This window comes from Carassius auratus, chromosome 47 (assembly GCF_003368295.1).
Source record: "Carassius auratus strain Wakin chromosome 47, ASM336829v1, whole genome shotgun sequence".
NCBI lineage: Eukaryota > Metazoa > Chordata > Actinopteri > Cypriniformes > Cyprinidae > Carassius > Carassius auratus.
The window spans coordinates 4,470,495-4,492,029 of record NC_039289.1 but is presented as its reverse complement, the minus strand read 5'-3'; the positions used below and the strand labels follow the sequence as shown (position 1 = coordinate 4,492,029).

Here is a 21,535-nt window from a genome sequence, read left to right as displayed (position 1 = left end):
GTTTGTGTTCTTAGCTTGCATTCATTTTCTTATGGAAATAAGCGGTCTTATGATGAGATCACGAGCCCATGGTTGGACTGGAAAGTCCTCATGCATGTTTTGGCTTTATGGACACTTCTAAAGGGCCGTTCACACCAAGTGCTTATTATAACCATGAAGTTTTAATAAAAATAAACATAAAGGGAAATGGTGATGGATAAAATATGAGATGGGAAGGAAAAATATATTTCAGTGTTTTTCAATGATAAATTGGACAACAGTTTTGCATTCCAGCCAAGATCCTGAGAAAGTTTGAACAAATCCAGGGATGTGTTCTCTCCCCTCTGCTTTTCTCCCTGTACACAAACGACTGCACCTCTAAAGACCCCTCTGTCAAGCTCCTGAAGTTTACAGACGACACTACAGTCATCGGCCTCCTCCAGGACGGTGATGAGCCTGCTTACAGACAAGAGGTTGAGCAGCTGGCTGTCTGGTGCAGTTTTAACAACCTGGAGCTGAACACACTCAAAACTGTGGAGATGATCGTGGACTTTAGGAGAAACCCCCCCGCACTTTCCCTACTCACCATCATGAACAGCACTGTGACTGCAGTGGAGTCATTCAGGTTCCTGGGAACCACCATCTCTCAGGACCTGAAGTGGGACAATCACATTGACTCCATTGTGAAAAATGCCCAACAAGCTGTACTTCCTTTGCCAGCTGAGGAAGTTTAACCTGCCACAGGAGCTGCTGAAACAGTTCTACTCAGCCGTCATTGAGTCTGTACTGTGTACTTCTATAACTGTCTGGTTTGGTTCAGCAACAAAATCAGTCATCAGAAGACTACAGAGAACTGTTTGGACTGCCGAAAGGATTATTGGTGCTCTCCTGCTCACCCTTCAAGAACTGTATACATCCAGAGTGAGGAAAAGGGCTCAGAAAATCATTCTGGATCCCTCACATCCAAGTTACCCCATCCTTGAACTTTTGCCATCTTGCTGGCGCCTCAGAGCCACAAATACCAAACAGTTTCTTCCCCCAGGCAATCTACCTCATGAACAGTTAAATGTTCCCCACTCTTCTGTTACGTGCTCCCGATGCACACTTCTGCTGCACACTACATCATGAAAGTGTGGACTCAGAGGAACGCCACAAGGGTTTAGGGTGTTGATTTTGGACAGGGCCTCAGTGGGCTCGACAGAAGTGCACATCGAGGGTGCATAGCGGTGCTAGGGGGCGCTCACGAGCACCCTTCTGCTAAAATGACCATAAAGTCTACGTCTCGTGGACTTGTAAGTGGAATTGTAAGTCTGCAAGACCACAAATGCATGTGAAGCACATGCTTATAATAATCAGAACATAATCCCCCGAACACTATGCCTATCATTTTTTGTGAATGGCCCTTTAACTGTGAGAAGACATTCATTACAGTTTTAGGAAATCATATCACACATGCATTTCCCTTTTGAAGGAAAACTTGTTGAATTCAAAACCAGAAAAACGCCCACCATGTCTCGCAGGAGGAATGATACACATAAATGTCCATTAAGGAGATGTTGCACAAGTAGTCCTTACATTAACCTTAGGTTACACAGAAAACTGTCTTTGACTTTCTCGCAGCGCTTCTAAGACACTGATAGCATTCATACATCACGGAGACGTCCATTGGACGTCTTCAAGACTTATTTTTTTAATGTGTGTGTTCATCTGCAATCGGTCAATAGGATCGATCAATTTGGTCAATTTGATTTCCTATCAAATGTCAAATAGACGTTTAGAAAATGTTTATGATTTAGAATGTATGTTAAACTGAAATCTTAAAGACGTCTATCAGATGTTTGTACACAGCAGAAGCTTTAAGCGATCTTTAACTGATATCTCGCAGATGTAGCCTGGGGAGGTTATTATTAGAAAGCGCCTCAAGTTTGCTGATATTTCAAGACTAACAAAAGCCTGAGATGTGTGTTTCTGTATATGTCTGCATTTCGTGTGCAATGGTGTTTTGTTTTGGTTTTGATTATTCGTCTTGGACGTATCTGTGGGGTTCCTCCCTCACCCTCATCACTACAGTTTCCGCTTCTAATTGTTATGACTCCACTCACCTGAATTCAATGTCTGTTTATCTCTTGCTCTATTTATTCTCGTCTGTCGCGCCTATCGGTGCCAGATCACTGTTCGTCAATAGTCCCTGTGTAGCCATTCTGTCTGATCCTGTCAAGCCAAGTCGTGCCATTGTTTGCTGCTACTGGTTTTGTTTTGTTTTTCTATTTTTCCACTCCCTCATTTCCTAGACCGGACACCGGCGTTCTTCAGAAGAGTTTGCTCCGTCACTGGCTCTCTCGTGGCTTCCTCTCCTCTCTGCTCTCTACGCGGCCGCGCCGTTTTCTGTTGGACCTTTTTCCTCATTTCCCGGCCTGTTTCTGTTCGTTGGAGGGAGTTTTTCTTTTTTACTTTTTGAATAAATTGGTCTCGAACTGTAACCTGCATCTGTGTCCAGTTGTGTTCCTGACAGAACGATCTGGCCAAGATGGACACAGCAGGTGCAGATTCTGTCAGAACCTCAGTCACCCAGCAGGGTGTTCTTTTGGGCCAGCACAAAGCTAGACTGATGAAAACCACAAGGGAGGTGAAATTTCTAGCCAACCAAGTGGCTGAGCTGACTAACCGCATCCAAGAGCTGAAACGAGAGGCTGCTCAGGGTGGTGCAGTTCACCATATTCCTCGCCATGAGCCTGAGCCCCAATGCAATAACCCACCACCCTATGATGGGGACCTCAATTCCTGCCGGGCCTTCTTGTCCCAGTGTTCTGTGGGGTTTGCCTTGCATCCACGCACATATGCACTTGAGATGTCCAAAGTGGCTTTTGTATTGACTCTTCTAACCGGCAAGGCTAGAGACTGGGGAACCTCCATCTGGGAGACTAAAGCACCCTGTTGTGCTTCTTTTAAAGATTTCCGCCAGGAGATGGAGAGGCTATTTGACTGCTCTGCCAGAGGTCAGGAAGCAGCTGACCAGCTAGCACGGCTCCGTCAGGCGGGTCGCTCAGTGAAGGACTATGCGATTCATTTCAAGACTCTGGCAGCTACCTGCGATTGGAATGAGGAGGCCTGTCGAGCTATGTTCTGTGCTGGGCTAGAGGATGACATCCAGGATGAGCTGGCCACTCAGGACATGCCACGTGACTTTGACGATCTTGTTAACATGGCGTTGCGGATCAAGGGTCGCCATCGCCGCCTTCATCAGCGCCTGGCAGTTTGTGCACCCTGGAGGACTGAGGAGTCGTCATCTGTTTCCCCCACAGAAACCACTGAGCCTGAGCCTATGCAGCCTATGCTCACTCCTCAACAGAAGCAGCAATGCCTCGCCCTAGGGCTATGTCTGTATTGCGGCAAATCAGGTCACTTCGCAGCAGTCTATCCGCTAAAAGTCAAGGCTCACCAGTAAAGAGGGGGATCCTGGTGAGCGCTACCCCTTTATTGCATCCCCCCTCCTCTCGCACTCTCCTTCCTGTCTCAATTCAGTTTGGTGATGTCCTTAACTCCTGTACAGCACTGGTTGACTCCGGAGCTGAGGGCAACTTTATGGACCTCTCTCCAGCCACCCGTTGGGGAATTCCTGCCATTCCTCTTCCTGAACCTATTCCTGCCCGTTCATTGAATGGCCCTTTGATCACCACTGTCTCCTATGCAACTCCTCCTGTCAATCTTTTAGTCTCTGGCAATCTCTGTGAGGTGACCACGCTATACCTTCTTGAATCCCCAAGTGCTCCCATAGTTCTGGGGCACCTGTGGTTGGTGCAACATGCCCCTCATGTGGATTGGTCCACCAACCTTGTCTTGTCTTGGAGGTGATTGTGTTATTGAGCTCCTCCCAGGCACTTCTCTGCCCAAGGGTCACTTTTTTCCCTTTCAGGTCCTGAAAGAGAGGCCATGGACAAATATATAACGTATCCCTCAAAGGCGGTCTCATCCGACCCTCTTCATCTCCTGCAGGTGCTGGGTTCTTCTTTGTCAAGAAAAAGGACTGCTCCTTGCGTCCTTGTATAGATTATAGAGGCCTGAATGACATCACTATTAAAAACAGGTACCCCTTGCCTCTTATGTCATCTGCCTTTGAGCTATTGCAGGGAGCCAAGGTCTTCACCAAGCTAGACCTTCGGAATGCCTATCACCTAATTCGCATACGTGAGGGGGATGAGTGGAAGACAGCTTTCAACACACCCACGGGACACTTTGAGTACCGTGTCCTACCATTTGGTCTGACCAATGCCCCAGCTATCTTCCAGGCCCTGGTTAACAACGTGTTGAGAGACATGGTGAATCGCTTTGTCTTTGTGTATCTTAATGATATCTTGATATTTTCCCCATCTCTGCAGGTACACACTCAGCATGTTCGCCAGGTGTTCCAATGGCTGCTGGAGAACCAGCTCTATGTTAAGGCGGAGAAGTGCGTCTTCCATGCCCAGTCGGTTCTGTTCCTGGGGTTCGTTGTTTCTGCGGGGGAGATCAATGCGGATCCCTGTAAGGTAAAGGCCATTGCTGAGTGGCCAGCTCCTGGCTCTCGTAAAGCTCTGCAGTGGTTCCTGGGGTTTGCCAACTTCTATTGCGGTTCATCCAGAACTTTGGTCAGATTGCTGCACCTTTAATGACACTCACCTCTCCCAAGGTAGCATTCAAGTGGAATACTGTGGCACAGGAGGCCTTTGATAAATTAAAGTCCCATTTTATCTCTGCTCCTGTCTTGTCTATTCCAGACCCTGAACATCAATTCATTGTTGAGGTGGATGCCTCCGATGTCGGTGTGGGCGCGGTCCTATCTCTGCGGTCGCATGAGGATGGAAAGGTGCATCCCTGTGCCTTCTTCTCCCACTGCCTGAGTCCCCCAGAATGGAATAACAACATAGGTAATTGGGAGTTGTTGGCGGTCATCTTGCCCAAAGGGGTCGTGGTGGCATCCCTCTCTTGGGACATCGAGAGACGAGTAGAGGAGGCCCTACTTAAGGGGCCTGTGCCGAAGGGGGGTCCAGCGGGTAATCTGTTTGTTCCCACCAAGTTGCGCTCTGAAGTCATCCAGTGGGGTCACTTGTCCAGGCTGGTCTGTCATCCAGGAGTCCGGAGGTCACTGGCTGCCATCCGTCATCGATTCTGGTGGCCATCCATGGCCAAGGATGTCAGGCAGTTCGTGGCTTCCTGCTCGGTGTGCGCTCAGAGCAAGACTTCCAATGCGCCTCCCTTTGGTCTGCTCCACCCGTTGCCCATCCCTTCTCACCCCTGATCACAATTGGCCCTTGATTTTGTCACTGGCCTCCCGGAATCTTAGGGTAACACCGTCATTCTTACGGTGGTGGACTGTTTTTCTAAGCCCATTTCATTCCCCTTCCCAAGCTCCCCTCAGCCAAAGAGACTGCTCAGGTGATGGTTGATCATGTATTCCGGATTCATGGTCTTCCGGTCAACGTGGTCTCTGATAGGGGTCCCCAGTTTGTCTCTCGGTTTTGGAGGGAATTCTGTCGGCAGATCGGGGCCTCTATGAGTCTGTCTTCAGGATTCCATCCCCAGACCAACGGGCAGTCCGAGCGGACAAAACAGGATTTGGAATGTACTCTTTGCTGCCTGGCATCCCACAATCCCAGCTCCTGGTGGCATACGCCCATAACTCCCTTCCGGCTTCTGCCACAGGTATGTCCCCATTCCAGTGTCCTGTCAGTTATCAACCTCCCTTGTTTCCCACACAGGAACCCGAAACTGCGGTCCCGTCTGCTTTGGCCTTTGTCCAACGGTGTAGACGCAACTGGAAGAGGGCTAAGGCAGCCTTGGCCCAGGCAAATAGGTGGATAAAGCAGTGGCCGACCGTCACCGGACTCCTGCTCCCCGCTATGTGTGTGGTCTGGGATATGGCCCAGAGGAGAGGAGCTGGGTTCCGGCCCGGGACATCTTGGATCGGACACTGGTCGAAGACTTCTACCGGCGATGAGGTGTTCGTCGTTGTTCGTCGGAGGGGGGGCACTGTCATTTCCGCTGTCTGATCACCCCGTTCTTTGGTGTGTGTGTGTTTCTGTATATGTCTGCATTTTGTGTTTGCACCATTGTGTTTTGTTTTGGTTTTGATCATTCGTCTTGCACCTATCTGTGGCGTTCCTCCCTCCCCCTCATCACTACAGTTTCCGCTTCTAATTGTTTGACTCCGCTCACATGAATTCAATGTCTGTTCATCTCTTGCTCTATTTACTCCCGCCTGTCGCGCCTATCTGTGCCAGATCGTTGTTCGTCAATAGCCTGTGTAGCCATTCCGTCTGATCCTGTCAAGCCTTGTTCTGTCGTGCCATTGTTTGCTGCTACTGGTTTTGTTTTGTTTTTCTATTTTTCCCCTCCCTCATTTCCTAGACCAGGCACCGCCAGTTTTTTTTTTGCTTCATCACTGGCTCTCTCGTGGCTTCCTCCCCTCTCCGCTCTCTACGCGGCCGCACCGTTGGGCGCCCCCTGCCGGGTGTTTATGCAAGGACATTGAAGTCTCTTATTTTTCTGTTGGACCTTTTTCCTCATTTCCCAGCCTGTTTCTGTTCATTGGAGGGAGTTTTTCTTTTTGACTTTTTGAATAAATTGGTCTCGCACTGTAACCTGCATCTGTGTCCAGTTGTGTTCCTGACACTTTGAGAATACACTCTTACTTTGAAGCCTCTCCCATGCCCTTTAAGATGCTCATGAGTGTGAAACGGCGATCCAACATAAGGATGCAATTGTTCGTATCAATTTTAATATGCATCAGCGTGCATGCAAAATGTTGATCAAAAACTGCTTTGGTGAGCTTGCATTTCAGCTGTACTAGAATCAGTGGATGCCCTTTACAAGAAACAAGCATTTTTCAGATTTGCTTATGGTCAGCGTTATATAACAGAAGTGTCATTTCACATTTCTGTATCAGGGAAAGCATATTGTGAGCATCTGGCGATCGTGTTACACAGGCTGTGCTTGAGTTCCCATTCCTGTCTGCTGAAGCAGTTACCATGGGAACACTTTTTTTCTCTAGTATTGAGGGAGCATTGAAGTGTTGTTTTGAAGTATTTGAAATGCAAGTCTTGTACAGTTTAGCATTTCTTTAGCATTTCTTAGCACATAGTTTCTTTGGGTGTTAAAACTTGTGTTTACTAGCTATTTATTGTACTTAGGTCCTTTATTCTGCTTGAATACTTTATTAATGAATGCTTATTTTATTTTTTTAGCAACTCGTTCAATTAATTTGTTAGTTATATGTATAATCTATAAAGATGTATAGATTTTTTCTTTATTATTTAGTTTACAGTTTAGAGACCATCTAAAAGACTTAGTTGAGTTAAGTTAAGTTTAACTTGACGTTGAGATTATATAGCTTACTTTTTTTTTTTACAGTAACGTATATCATTACTATTACTATTCACTTTACATTTCTAGATAATAATAATCTAGAGTCTAGCCAGACCAAACATGTGCTATAAATCTTTCTACAACGTTACAAGGTTACACACACGTCTAAAATTGTGTGTAATAACTGGAATGGCCTTTCATGAGAGAAGAGTGACATCTGCTGGTGTTCTGCTGTAAAAAGAAAGAAGAAAGAAAAGAAAAGAAAAAGGGATTAGATTTGTCTGTTTTGAACACCAAATGACTATATAACATATTCCAGAAACAGTCAACTGACTTTTAGAATATGACAAAGAAATTATAATTATGGCTATTTCAGAAAATTAAAAATGAATGGATGGTTTTATTTAAACAAATAAATGAAGATATTACATTACACATCTTTGCATCCATGCAATGAAAAAAATTTATATTGTTAGAGTGAAAATATTTTTATATTGTTAGAAGGATATTAATAATCTAATAAACATAAATACAAAAATATTAGAAATGTGTATTGAGTAATAAAATAATAGTTTATGAATTCTGTAACCATTGATTATCCTTATATAAAAATATTGTTAACATATTGAAATAAAAAAAATGAAAAAACAATAAACAATAATTTATGAATGTCTACAGCGATGTTTTTATTATTATAAAATATATAAAATGTTTATTTATTTTATTTTAAATGGTAATTCATTTTGACATATATGGCATTACTACAAAAAGAAACAACATCAACAAAATTAGCTGTTTTTTCCGAAATAGTTAAAATTGTTGTATAAATGAAAAAAGTCAAACAAACAAATAAAGACATTATTTTGCAACTGTATATGAAAATTGCATAAATAAGAATAAACCCAGTCTTAAGTCGCTGGGGTATATTTGTAGCAGAATCCAAAAATACTTTGTATGGGTCAAAATTACTGATTTTTCTTTTATGCCAAAAAATCATTAGAATGTTAATTAAAGATCATGTTCCATGAATATATTTTGTAAATTTCCTAAACGTAAATATATTCAAACTTAATTTTTGATTAGTAATAGCTGGCAAATAACTTAATTTAGACAACTTTAAAGGCGATTTTCTCCAATATTTCGATTTTTTTCTACCCTCATATTCAAGATATTCACATAGTTGTCCTGAACAAAGCTTATTTATTCAGTTTTCAGATTATGTATAAAACTCAGTACGAAAAATTGACACTTAAGACTGGTTTTGTGCTCCAGGGTCACATATATTTCGTTCATGAATTTAACCTAAAATTATTTGTATCATGAATGAATGATCATTTCGCGTCTAAATGAAATAAAACTCATGAATATTCCTAACACAGATGAATGGATTAGATGTGTGTTGGTTTTGTTTAATCCTACAGTGGCTCAGCGACGTGACGCACGCGACGTCGACGCCTCGACGCACAGGACTCGTCTCCTCGCTGTCTCGCGACCAGAAGCCGCAGTGCAGCTCAACGGCTACCGGAGACTACCGTTCGGCTGAAAAATGCTCCCGTTATCCATCAAAGACGACGAGTACAAGCCTGCCAAATTTAACCTGTTGGTCAAGATATCGGGCTGGTTCAGGTAAAGACATTAAAATGCTCAATATTTCATTGAGTTCACTCACAGCTGTCAGCTCTGTGTGGCTAAGGCAGTTAGCATTCTAGTTAGCACTCGAGAATTATTAGAAATTAAACTAGACTCTTTAAGACATTATTTAAATTTAAAGGATATAATTATATGCTAAAACAATTGAACAGTTATAATAAAGATACAGACCACTAACGTTACAGCTAATTTTTTCAGTTAGCCAGTTAGCAGGACGAAGTAAACATTTGACACGTAACCTTAAATATCTTTCATTTTACTTTAAAAAATGTGTTGAAATGTATTCCGCAACATAATATGTCTATCAAGAGATTGTTCGGACAACATGTCATTTTTTCTAGACCCTTTTATTTGAATAAACTACGGTTGTGTAATTGATTAGCTGTGGCTTCCTGCAGCCAGTCTGTCTGGTCAGGCCACTTTATAAATGAGTCCGTCTGAAACCACTCTCTCTTTTTGTCTTTATGTCTTTCCCCAGATCGATTCTTGCCGATAAAACCTCTCGCAATCTGTTTTTCTTCCTGTGTTTGAACCTGTCGTTCGCGTTCGTGGAGCTGCTGTACGGAATATGGAGTAACAGGTAACAGTCCGACGCGAGATTATGCCACGTAGGTCTAAATGTGGGATGTGCTAGTGCTTTTGTTTTGGGCCCTATCTTCTGTCAGCGATGTTTTGATTGTTGGTTTTCCCCTGAGCTGTCATCGTAGTCGTCCTTGAAGTGAGATTGAGTGCTGATCGAAGTTCAGCTAATACAGGGTGTGTTTTGAACGTTCACACATGCCTCTGATGTCTGAAAATGTATTTTAGATAAGCAGTTCTTACTTGGTTTTGAGAAACAGCTGTCAAGTTTTATATATAACCCATGTGCAGGAGTAACCATTTGTATGCCATTGTATGTTAAAGGGATACTCCACCTCACAATTAAAATTTTGTCATTGATTACTCTCCCCTTATGTTGTTCCTAACCCATAAAAGCTTTGTTTGTTTTCGGAACGCGATTTAAGATATTTGGGATGAAAACCGGGAGGCTTGTGACTGCCCCATAGACTAGCAAGTAAATTACACTGTCATGGTCCAGAAAAGACATCTTCAGAATAGCCCATCTGCGGTTCAAATGTAACGTTATGAAGCGAAGAGAATACTTTTTGTATGCGAAGAATACAAAGAGTTTATTCAACAATTTTCCTCTGTGTTTCACGGTAGCACCATTTTGGAGAACATCTGCTAAACTCAAACTCCGTACACTATTCTACAAAATTTTCATTTTGGGTTGGAGTAACCCTTTAACGACTAAATGTCTTGCCATTTTTACATTATACATCCACTTTCACTGAGGCTGTAACATTGTTGGTTGTTTTTTTAAATGTTTTAGTTGATGTGATTTTAAGTGACGTAGTCATGCATGCAGCAGAGTTGAGCATTACAGCATTATGCAAATCATTTACATTTTTTTTATATTTTGTTGTTATTGATATTGTTTATTATAAGTTTATTTACTCTGCTATCTTTCATCTGATAATATTATGCAAATAAATGACACCATCCCATGAATGGGAGTGCAGACAGTGAAGCATTATTATTATTATTAAATCAACAATAGTACCACTAGTAATAATATAATAGTATGCATTTTTATTTATTTATTTGTTTGTAATACTTTATTTAAAACAATAATCATATTATGCAAATTGAACAATACAACAATGGTTATTTTTATTATAATTATAATAATTATTGTTGCTGTTTATAATAATTTAATACACTTTGTCATTTTATAATATTATGCAAATGACATAATCCCATATTTAAATCATTAATATTTTTTATTCATTATTATTGCTTATACATTATGCATGTGTCTACACAAAATATTTATACAGTACATTATATAAGCAATGTTTAAATCAATATTAAATGTAAATGTATTAGTAAAAGAATATAATTTAGTATTTTTATATATATATATATATATATATATATATATATATATATATATATATATTATATTATTAAATGTTTAAATGTATTTGTTTGATTTTGCGTAATTTGACCCACTTGAAACGAACTTGACGACCAAATCTCTGTCAGCACGAATGGAACTTTGGACTGTTTTCTTTTTGTCTTGAAGAGAAAGAGTGAATGTCTAACAAAAGCTCTGAGTTCAGTATGGGGTGGGATGTATTTCTCAGGTTTCCTGATAATTTTACACTTCCCTTTTTGTGTTGGTTTGATTGTCAGTCTAGGGTTGATCTCGGATTCCTTTCACATGTTCTTTGACTGCACCGCTCTCCTGGCAGGCCTTGCAGCATCGGTCATTTCACGCTGGAGGTCCAATGACTCCTTCTCGTATGGGTGAGAGCACACTACAGTTTAGAAACCGCTATTGTGGGTAGTGTACCAATGACACAAGTTTCCTAAAACTGACACTTTGACTTCTGCCCGAGTGGTTTTGACAGGAAACTGCATGTCTTCGCTGCGTTGTTATGCAAGTCTATTTGATTGTTTTGTAGGTATGTCAGAGCAGAAGTGCTCGCAGGATTCGTGAACGGCCTTTTCCTCATCTTTACCGCCTTCTTTATCTTCTCAGAAGGAGTAGAGGTGTGCAGTAGTATAAGATTTCAGTCCATTTACTTCCCAGTTGGCATACTGATGCACTAATATCTTTATTGTTGAACGATGGTGTTTGGTCTTCTCACCAGAGGGCGCTGGAACCCCCTGATGTGCACCATGATCGTTTGCTCCCGGTGTCTATAGCAGGGCTGCTGGTCAATCTTGTAGGAATATTCGTTTTTCAACATGGAGGTCATGGACATTCACACGGTGATGAAGGTAAGTGCCTCACAAAGAATAACAAAATATGAGTGTATATATGCACAGTATTTGCTATTAAATTCATATAGTTATTTGGTGATATAAAGTGCATACGTTTCTCTATAGATGTGTTGCTCTTATTTTTAAGGTCACGGCCACAGTCATTCTCTGTTTAATGGCAGTGCGGGACATGGACACAGTCATGGGAGCCACGGCCACAGTCATGAGTCCAAGCATGGACACGATCATGGGCATTCACACGGAGGACACGGGCATTCACACGATGATCCCCACTGCCATGGTGAGACCTGAAACTACAGTACTGATTTGAGTGCAGTTTCTGTTAATGCATTTCTATCTGTCTGTGTCCTCAGATGACCATTTGCACACACCGGGAAAAGGCTCCAGCAAGCAGATTTTACAAGGTATGGTCTTTTTGTATGTTTGTTCTCCTCCAGATGGCGCTAGAGATCGTTTTGTCACATTATTTGCCATGCTTTTAAAAAGGCACCAGATAGGAAAATATTTACAGTTGCGTTTATCAGGTCTAGACAGCTTTTTCTTCTTTTATAGGTACTCAGTATTTTGAGTTCTTAGTGGATGAGATCCTCTAGTAAAAAAAAAAAAAAAAAAAACTGAAGGTAGACAGTGGTCTAGATCAGATGTAACTGGATGATGTACTTCTCTGTGCAACCAAGTGACACCTCTGACCATTCTAACCTCTAACCTTTGACTTGGGGCGGGGGGGGTGACCAGGTGAACACTGACACCGGAGCAAACGTGGTACACTGTCACTTTAAATCCCTTTGTCCGAGCTTGTGTGGGAAAGAGCAGAGCAGAGAAAGTAGTTTGTCCCCTTCACCCTGGCACACACAGAGAGAGAATGGATCCTTTGGGAGGCCTGCTCAAGGGAGAAAGAACGAGGCACAGAGGGGAGGACCATGTAGGGAGAGGGAGGGGAGGAGGTGACAGTGCAAAGGTTACGCTGCCTCCATCCCAGCCGAGGGACCTGTTCTCTGCTCCCCATGATGAATTGCAAGTAGATCCTACCAGCCTCCCGTCCTGAAGATTTTCATGCCTATTTTGGCTATGTTTATTATACTTACTTTTTACACAGAATACTCTGTAGATGTAGTCTATTTGCCAAAACATGCAGTATGAAATATTCTGCACTGCACAGACTACTGCATTCCAGAATGCACTGCACTTGGCTTTCCTTTTGTAGTATGACAAATGAAACCTGATTTGTCTAAAAAATATTTGTATATACCTGTGTTGAAGACCTTATACACAAGTAATATTATTATTATTATTACAGTCTTTTTATTTAATTAGTATTACCATTTATTAAAATAATTATAATAATTATGATCATTTTGCAAAAAAAGCTATGGAATATTATTATAGGATTTTGTTATTATTATTGAGGTTATTTTACAAAAGAAAATTAATAATAATAAACTAGCGAAAATAAATATTTTTTCTCATTATGAATGTTTTAAATTATCAATAGCAATATTTAGCAATAAATGTATTATCATAGATATTATTAAATTACTATAATAATAATAAATTGGTGATTTATTATTTTATGAAAATAGTATTTTACAAAAAATAATGGAATATTTTATTATTGTTTTTAAGTGAGAATATTAATTGTTGTTATTTTGCTGAAAATAAATATTTTCACGAATCATAATTATTTTATAAAAACATTATTAATTTACTTTTCTTAAAAGTAAGTGATAAAAAAAATAGATTAATAAAACAATTATTATTAGTATTAGTAGTAGTTTTGATGAAAGAAAGATATTTTTAATAAAATGTAAAAGTTTTTATATTTATCGTTGTAATATTTTAGTATTATAATGTGAAAATGTATATTTTATCTTAATTTAATTAGTTTATACAGCATAGTAAGCTATTAGTACTTTTATAAGCCATTCTTTCTAAGGACACACAGAGCTCCAGCATTCTTGTTATTTTTCTAGTATTTATTTTGACCACATTTGGACGAATTCTTCACTTATTAGGAAGTTTGCTCCGTTATTGCGGTTGTGCTTTCTGCAAAACTAAAAGTAACCGCAAGTATGTCAACTCATTTTGAGGGAAGGAAAGTGGACCGTCTCAGTGCCATTATACCACAGTCCACAGCTATTCTCCAGTGTTGATCAGGACAGCCAGAGCAGACCCCTGAGTTCAGGAAATGTTGACTAACTCACTCATGTTGGTTTTAACATAGTAGCATATGATATATTCTGGAAATGTGTTCAGGGAGGGCAGTCTTGTAGGTTGGCCATCCATTCGAGGATGTACTCACATGATCTGTTTGTGGAATGACATCATCAGTTTGAGGGTTACCGCTAGAGATGTATCCAAGACCACGGGTTCGTTCCGTCCGCAATAGTCATGTTTGAACATGGGTGCTAGCAAATGCTGTATCCACATCTCATTAGTGCTATTGAAGTGAAACCAGGGCCTTTCATGTAGGCAAAAGCCTTAGTGTATAACTAAACTACCTACATCGATAACAGTCTACTTCATAAGTGACCAGTTTGGAAAACTATGGGCATGTCTTTTTTTCCTCAACTCACAATTGATTTTAATAGAGTTTGATGTTAGCAAGTTGCTTAGCTAAAAGCACACACAAATACTTGGTATTTCAATTTGATTCAGTTATTTTAAATTATAATTTTTTTCTTGTGGACCAAATTAGCATATTAGAATGATTTCTGAAGGATCATGTGACGCTGAAAAACTGGAGTAATGGTGCTGAACCATCACAGGAATAAACTAAGTTTGAAAATATATTAAAATAGAAACATTATTTTAAATTGTAGTACAATTTTACAGTATAGCTATACTTACTGTATTTTAGAAAAACATTTTGAACCGTTTCGAGTATTCTCCTTCAGACTTTTTTTACTGAATAAATCCTAACCCTAATTTTCTTCATTCCAGGAGTTTTTCTCCACATTGTTGCGGACACGTTGGGCAGTGTCGGGGTCATCATATCTGCCATCCTAATGCAAAAATATGACCTGATGATCGCCGACCCCATCTGCTCCATGCTCATCTCGATTCTCATAGGAGTGAGGTGAGTACGCCAACCCGGCCCATGCTATTACGAGAACTCAAGACAATCCTCCAATCCTCAGACCCCACCCAGAATCCCTCAACAGCACCTAACACAGATCATACAAAAGCCACTTCACAGTGCCCTTCACCAAGAGCCCTGTGAAGCCGTTGGCGTGCCAGCCGGGTGAATTACAGGATACACGCTCCGAGGGTGGAGCCCAGAGCACTTTCTCAACATGTGGCCAAACCAGAAAACCCAGGATTTGACTCTTATGTGGCATTTTTCAACCAACTCCAGTCGAGAAAGAAAAATGCATAGCATTTCATCACATTTTAAAGCTACCAAACCTCTCATTCCTCCTCCGTAGTCTTGAAAATGCCATGTCAGATGCTTTTATGGTGATGAGTATGCTTTATTTGTTGTGTGTGATGTAGGTAAACGTATGTAAAGGCTGTGTAAATTGCAGATGGCCGGTGGTTACTGTGCTTGAGAGAAGAGGAACCATTCGTGGCCCCTTTTTGCAAAATGCAAGAGTCTGAGCAAAGCCTTTCCAGCATATTCATCTCGTCCCTCCTTCTCCCTCTCTGGAATGTGGTGGCGATCTGTGAATGTTACTTCAACAAAGGCATCTTTTAAGATGGATTTTTTCCTTCTTTCTGTTTCTCAAAAAAGAGGGGTTTGTGTCATCAAGACCCAAGACATTTTTCCCCCTCTTCTTCAGCTTTCCATGCAGTGACCGATTGGCAAGTCCTGAGAATTGAGAGTAGTAGGGCTCAGACTGTGGATGTTTTCCCATATTGCACCTGCGCGTGACAGCGTCTCGGTCTCAATCAGGTGCAATCTGGAGGCCGATCTGGTATGGCTCATGTACAAAGGTATTACACAACTATGGAAAGCCATTAAATTCCAAAGAAATGAGCTTGTTAAATAGCTCGTGAAGCTTAAGACTTGACGTTCCTGTGGTCCATCTGTAGATGCTGTGTCTTTTGAAGCTGAATGATTTTGATATGACTAAACTTGTATTGGTTTTCTTAGACCTAAAATTAAGCTACATTTCTGGCTGTATTCATATTGAATACTAGCATATTCAATACTAGTCTTCTCACGTTCACGACGCTGCTGATGTGTTATCTTTGTTATTGGGTGCACCAGAAAACACGTCAGCAGCGTCATACGTCAACAGTCACAGCAGTCGCACTCACAACAGACCAGACGAGAGAAGACAATGCTGAATAAAGTCGTCATTTTTTCTTTCGGGTTTGGAACGACATGAGGGTGAGTCATTAATGACATAATCAATAGCAAGCTGTAGCATATACTGCAGAAATAGTAGTATGCTAATGTGAACATTTCCAAAGAAAAGTGAAGTGTTCAGCAGAACTAGGCTTAATGTGTTTGGGGAAGCACCGCTATTGTGTGTCCAAAGCATGAGTTCATCTGCAGCTCTAGACTCTCTTACACATTTGAACTTCATGTCTGTGTACGTCTGGCATAGCAGAATCATTCATCGTTCGAGTCTTGAGAGCGATATAATTGGCCACACGGAATGTCTGTGGCTCTTTGTTTGATCGTTAAGATGGACTCTGCTTTATTTGGATAGCATTTTCCCCATATAGCCCTCATTGTGAGATTGATAATTTCAAGAGACCGCCTTGTTTTGATTCCGCCATCTTGCTCACATTTGGATGTTTGACCTTTCAGTAAGATGATAGACTTCTCCTTCAACAGATGCACCTGAGGCGTGACACATTTGCGCGGTACCCTCTGCACAAGACCCCCTGCTGCATGTGAACTGGGGCGTGTTTAGCTAAGACCACTCTGGGTGCGCTAGGCTTGCTTTAGGGGGATATCTGTGTACGGCTGCAGCAGCTAGCTCTGCTCCGGTACCCTGTGATTAGTTGAAGGGAGTGGAGGAGTCCTGCTGCTGTGACCTACAGCAGTCCCCCACCACCAAAGTCTTCCAAAGACCGCTAATCGCTTTGGGCCACAGCCTAAAGCCCGAGAAATGGGCGTGTAAAGAACGCTAACAGTAATTAACATTTGTTCTGGCCGTGCTAAGCTGGGCCTTTGAGGATGAATTCATTTGTCAATCCTCAGTGCAAATGTGTCTAACGGCTCTCTGAAGCTGCATGTTATTCTTTGATCTACTGTATTTCTTCATATTATACACTTTAGCACTGTGCCGGCTACTAGATACTGTAAAGTTTTTCAGAATGCTAATTTACGTATTGGTGCAGGAACAAGTCACATATACATGCAACACTTTATTTAACATTCAGCTCTGCATATAGAAGTAATTTATGTCAGCTGAGGGCTGTATCAATCAGGTTATAGTTGTGACCCAGACATGTTTCACGAGATTCATTCCGTTTTACACAAATTGTCTTCTACATTCAGATTGGACCTTTTTTGACCATCAGCTGTGTGGTAAAAAAGTTTTAGTATTAGTGATCATTTATAGTAGTGTAAGTAGAGCTGGTCAGAAGATGTTTGAACATTTGAAGACTCTCAAACTGTAAAAACAAAGCATACATTTTATGCACAAGGCCAAATAGCTATACAATCCTGTGGTTATGACCACCATAGCTTCAGTGCAGTTCGTTCCTAGCAGCAAAGCATCTGAAGCTTTTTGTGGTGGAATCCCAATAACTACTTGCCATAGAAATGGAAAAGTTTGTTAGGTCCTATTGCATATAAATCTCAAATTAAATGTACCTGCTATAATTCCCACTATGATGTTTCAGACGCAGACTTCGCTACAGTCACCTCATTCTCGCGGTGGGTCTGGTGTCATAAATATTTCTGTGCTCCAGTTAGGTACTCAGGTTGTCTGGGCGTGATAACAAATAATTTCCATGTGGTTTAGAAGTGTGTGTGCTTTTACGAGTGACTGCTTTGTGCCGCGTTTCTCCAGGCTGTTTTCCTGGTTTCCAAAAAAGTCCATAGGTGATTACAAGCATCCTTGCAGAAATATTTGATCCTGATTGTCACCCTGACCTAGGTGGTGACATTTGGTTTGTGTCACTGGCCAGCTTAACCTTGATGCTCGCACATAATTGTATTTCAGGCAGCTGAGTCACTTTTGTAACTGCATTACAGCATTTTCGGGGCAGGTTAGCGATCAAGCGCCAGCAAATGGTGAGTAAGAGTGCCTCTGTTTCACTGAACAGGAAGATATGGAACAATAGTATGAAGTCAGAGGTCTGAGGTACCCTCATCCAGTACTTTCCTGTTTTCATTTTATTGCCCAGCACCGGTTACTGAGAGGAATGCCCAGCAGGAAGTTTCACGATGCCCTGTCAAAGTACATGTTGATGGGAACATTTGTTAATTATAGAAAAACCTCCAGAAACTTGACACGACATATTTGCTTTAACACCGTTTTAACCATTTTAAAATGTTATTTATAAATGCAGCTTTTATAACCTCATTTTATTTGAAAGACTACAGGAAGATTGTGTATTAATCACTAATAGCAATTGTTTATATTTAATGATTCAATCTTACATGTTTTTTTTTTTTTTTTAGAGGACACTTTACTAATTTAGTCCAATTTACATGGACTAATGAGGGCAACGGTGATTTAAAAATATCAGATATCTAGTTGCATATCAACTCTTGATATAGGGTAGTAAACGTCTGTAGAACCTCACGGGTCAAGAAAGGACTATTGTGAAATGAAAGCCTTGTGAGTAACATGATTGCTAATTTTATCAAAGCAATGTTGGGGCAAAATATTTTGAAGGCACACGTTGTTGCAGTTTTTCAGCAGTGTGTGCCATTTGTAGATGTTGTGAAATGAGTCCTTGTTGATGCCACATTTTCTCTTACTTTCATGAATGTCCAAATGGGACAGCCATCAGCTTCTCCACTTTGGCGTGTCCCAAACTGAGGCTTGGGTTTCAGGGAGGAGTTCAGGAGAACATGGGGGTGATAGAGTAGATTAGGGACCGGGAAAAAAGTCCAAACCAAGGAACCCTCTAATGGTTCCCAGATGGAGCAGTGGTCAGGCCTTGAAGGTTTGAAGGAGAACTGATGACTTTGTAAGATGCTGGCCTAGCCAAGACCTAGCTTTGATGGGGCTGAAACGGCTGACTGGTTAGGAGAGAAATAGTCTTAGTACTATTTTAACCAGTCAGCCGTTTCTGCCAAGTGATTCTTCGGCAGAATGAATGGGTTTGGATGTCTATCCTGGTCTGCTCGGGGTTGTTTGCAGGCTCACACGCACTACAGCTGTTAGAATGACATCAGCACAGCTCTGTTACTCCACCCCAACCATAAGATGGGCAAGTTAATGTTGGAGCATGCTCTGAAATAACCCTAATGAAAGGAGTTCTTGTTTGTCATGATATTAACAGAAGTTCCTCTCCCTAGCTTATAACACGATGTGTCGAGCTGTTAGGTCACTAACCAATGATGTTTTTATGTGTGGCGTCCCTTCCTGTTGCCAGAGTTTGCCTAGCAGTTGGCGCTCCATTGAATTCTTGTCTCATAGAACGGCGACTCATTTCTCGCCTCCCTCTTTTCCACAGTGTGGTTCCTCTGCTCAGGGAATCCATAGGGATCTTGATGCAACGGACGCCTCCTCCTCTGGACCATACCCTTCCTGAATGCTATCAAAGGGTAAGTTATTTTCATCATCTGAACCCGATTTGTGAAAGTTGGCTACTTGGTTAGACAGGGATATCAACTGAAACATAACTAGCTATACAAGGACCCACATTTGAAAAATGGGAACTTAACACCCTATCGAGGGTCAGAACCTTAATCTTGCTATATGGCGGTTCCAGGTTTTTGCCTAAATGGTTCTAGATTGCCAGTGACAGTCCAAGCACCCTAATGACTGTCTAAACCTTTGAGAAAAACGAGGGTTGTGTTTGCTAACCGCAAATGTTCCCTGCAGGTCCAGCAGCTTAAGGGCGTCTATAACCTCCAGGAACCTCACTTCTGGACCCTTTGCACAGATGTGTATATTGGTACACTCAAACTCCTTGTGGCGCCCGATGCAGATTCTAGATGGATTCTCAGCCAAACACACAACATTTTCACACAGGTGGGGACCGTTGGAAACACAGCTTTAACAACTTAATCTCACTTATTAGGAGACATTTCCAATTTTCCATTACATGTTCTTTTCTGCCCTGTGCCCAGGTTGGCGTCAGACAACTGTATGTTCAGATTGAAGTGGCAGCCATGTAGAAGTCCACCACACTTCTCCTGATCTTTGGGAGTCCCGGGACCAAAGGCCCTCTGTGCTGCTGTGGGGAAATTCTCCACCTCAACCCATCTTTGGGTTTCTGTCGCTCCACTTTCATCTTGGATCAAGATGGAGCTGGTGCAGTCCAACCTGTCTGACTCCACTCCTGCCAGAAATCAATTGACCAGCTTTTTGAGGGAAGCAAGAACTTGCAACATTGGTGCACCCTCTCGATCATTTGAACTTTTGTTATTTTTGAAGTTCCCCATTGCTTTTGATTTTTATAATCCCTACAAAACTGTTTCTTTTGTTCATAATTGCTACCCTTTTCCTGTATCAGAATGGGGTTTTAATTATTGAATGTGGAGTTCAGTGGACATTTAAAAAAAAATATAGCAGTATGTGATTCATTGACTTTTTGTACTTCACCTGCTTTGATTTTCAGTTGCACAGTTGTAAAGAAGTGCAGAATCAGTTTGCCAATGCCATTATGTAAACAAAACATTTGTCTGCATTTCTTAAGTGCCTTTTTAAAAATGATCATGGACAATCGCTTTCACCATCATGTTTGATTGTCAACATGAATGCGATGAAAACTGGATCTTTATGAGTTCTGTCTACAATTAAAACATTCCTTTGCATTTGGCTTTGCTGTTTATGCATGGTGTAAAATTTGTCATATAGACAGAATTAAACAGAAGCAGCTGTTGACTTGAATGGAAATTGTAAAACATCTCCATGATTATTTTTATTTTTTTTAATACACAAGAAGGTGCAAGCATCAGTAGGAAAGTCCAACATATTTGCAGTAAAATGTCAGAGCCTATTACGGTTTATTTCCCTTCAAGTAATCTGTGGAAACAGTTAATCAAGGCTAGTACTGACTGGAGACAGACTTTTTTCAGTTTAAAATTTATCAAGATTTCCTTGTGATTTTCAAGACTTACTCCAGTAATTTTCAGCAAAAAAAAAAAAAAAGGTTTTAAGCTGTACTTAAAAAAAAAAAGAAAAAATTCTACTCCGTAATGGGATGAAGAAACGACATTTGAACATTTTTAGTTGCATTTGAAAGGATGAAGAGTTTTGAGGTATAATTTTTCAGGACAGTATTGTTATATTGTTTAACATTTGTTAAACTTTGTTAGCCAAGCTATTAAGATTGCACCAAAATGTTAATTTTATTATATATATATATATATATATATATATATATATATATATATATATATATATATATATATATATATATATATATATATATATAATCAGTTAAATAATTGCATACCATACTGCATGGTGGAAACAAGCCATTAGTTTATTTTGTCAAAGGTGTGCCAAAAGGTACATAACCTTCACTTTAATCAGTTAAAGTTTAAAGAAAGTTAGTGAATCTTGGGCTTTGTATTTTGATGGCAGTAAAAAGCAGATGCAGATCTGTAAACCAAATAATCTCTAAATCCAACACGTGAACTCTAATT

The 21,535-nt window shown here is 40.8% G+C and overlaps 2 protein-coding genes across 3 annotated transcripts in view; both read left to right on the top strand.

The window, feature by feature from the left end:
* LOC113064841 (zinc finger and BTB domain-containing protein 37-like) overlaps positions 1-21,535 on the top strand; it is a 123,175-nt gene that overhangs the window by 48,570 nt on the left and 53,070 nt on the right. The window lies entirely within an intron of this gene.
* slc30a7 (solute carrier family 30 member 7) lies at positions 8,767-20,780 on the top strand. The gene is made up of 11 exons (XM_026235809.1): positions 8,767-8,946; positions 9,449-9,550; positions 11,209-11,322; positions 11,481-11,568; positions 11,670-11,799; positions 11,930-12,082; positions 12,156-12,206; positions 14,743-14,878; positions 19,393-19,483; positions 19,764-19,913; positions 20,012-20,780. The coding sequence occupies exons 1-11, from the start codon at positions 8,867-8,869 to the stop codon at positions 20,057-20,059; spliced, it is 1,143 nt and encodes a 380-aa protein (XP_026091594.1). The 5' UTR covers positions 8,767-8,866; the 3' UTR covers positions 20,060-20,780.

Excerpts from the sequence above, each read along its gene's own strand:
- slc30a7 (XM_026235809.1), top strand. The coding sequence starts at position 8,867 with ATGCTCCCGTTATCCATCAAAGACGACGAGTACAAGCCTGCCAAATTT. Across the intron at positions 9,551-11,208 it reads TACGGAATATGGAGTAACAG|TCTAGGGTTGATCTCGGATT; the intron begins GTAACAGTCCGA and ends TTTGATTGTCAG. Across the intron at positions 12,083-12,155 it reads CGATGATCCCCACTGCCATG|ATGACCATTTGCACACACCG; the intron begins GTGAGACCTGAA and ends CTGTGTCCTCAG.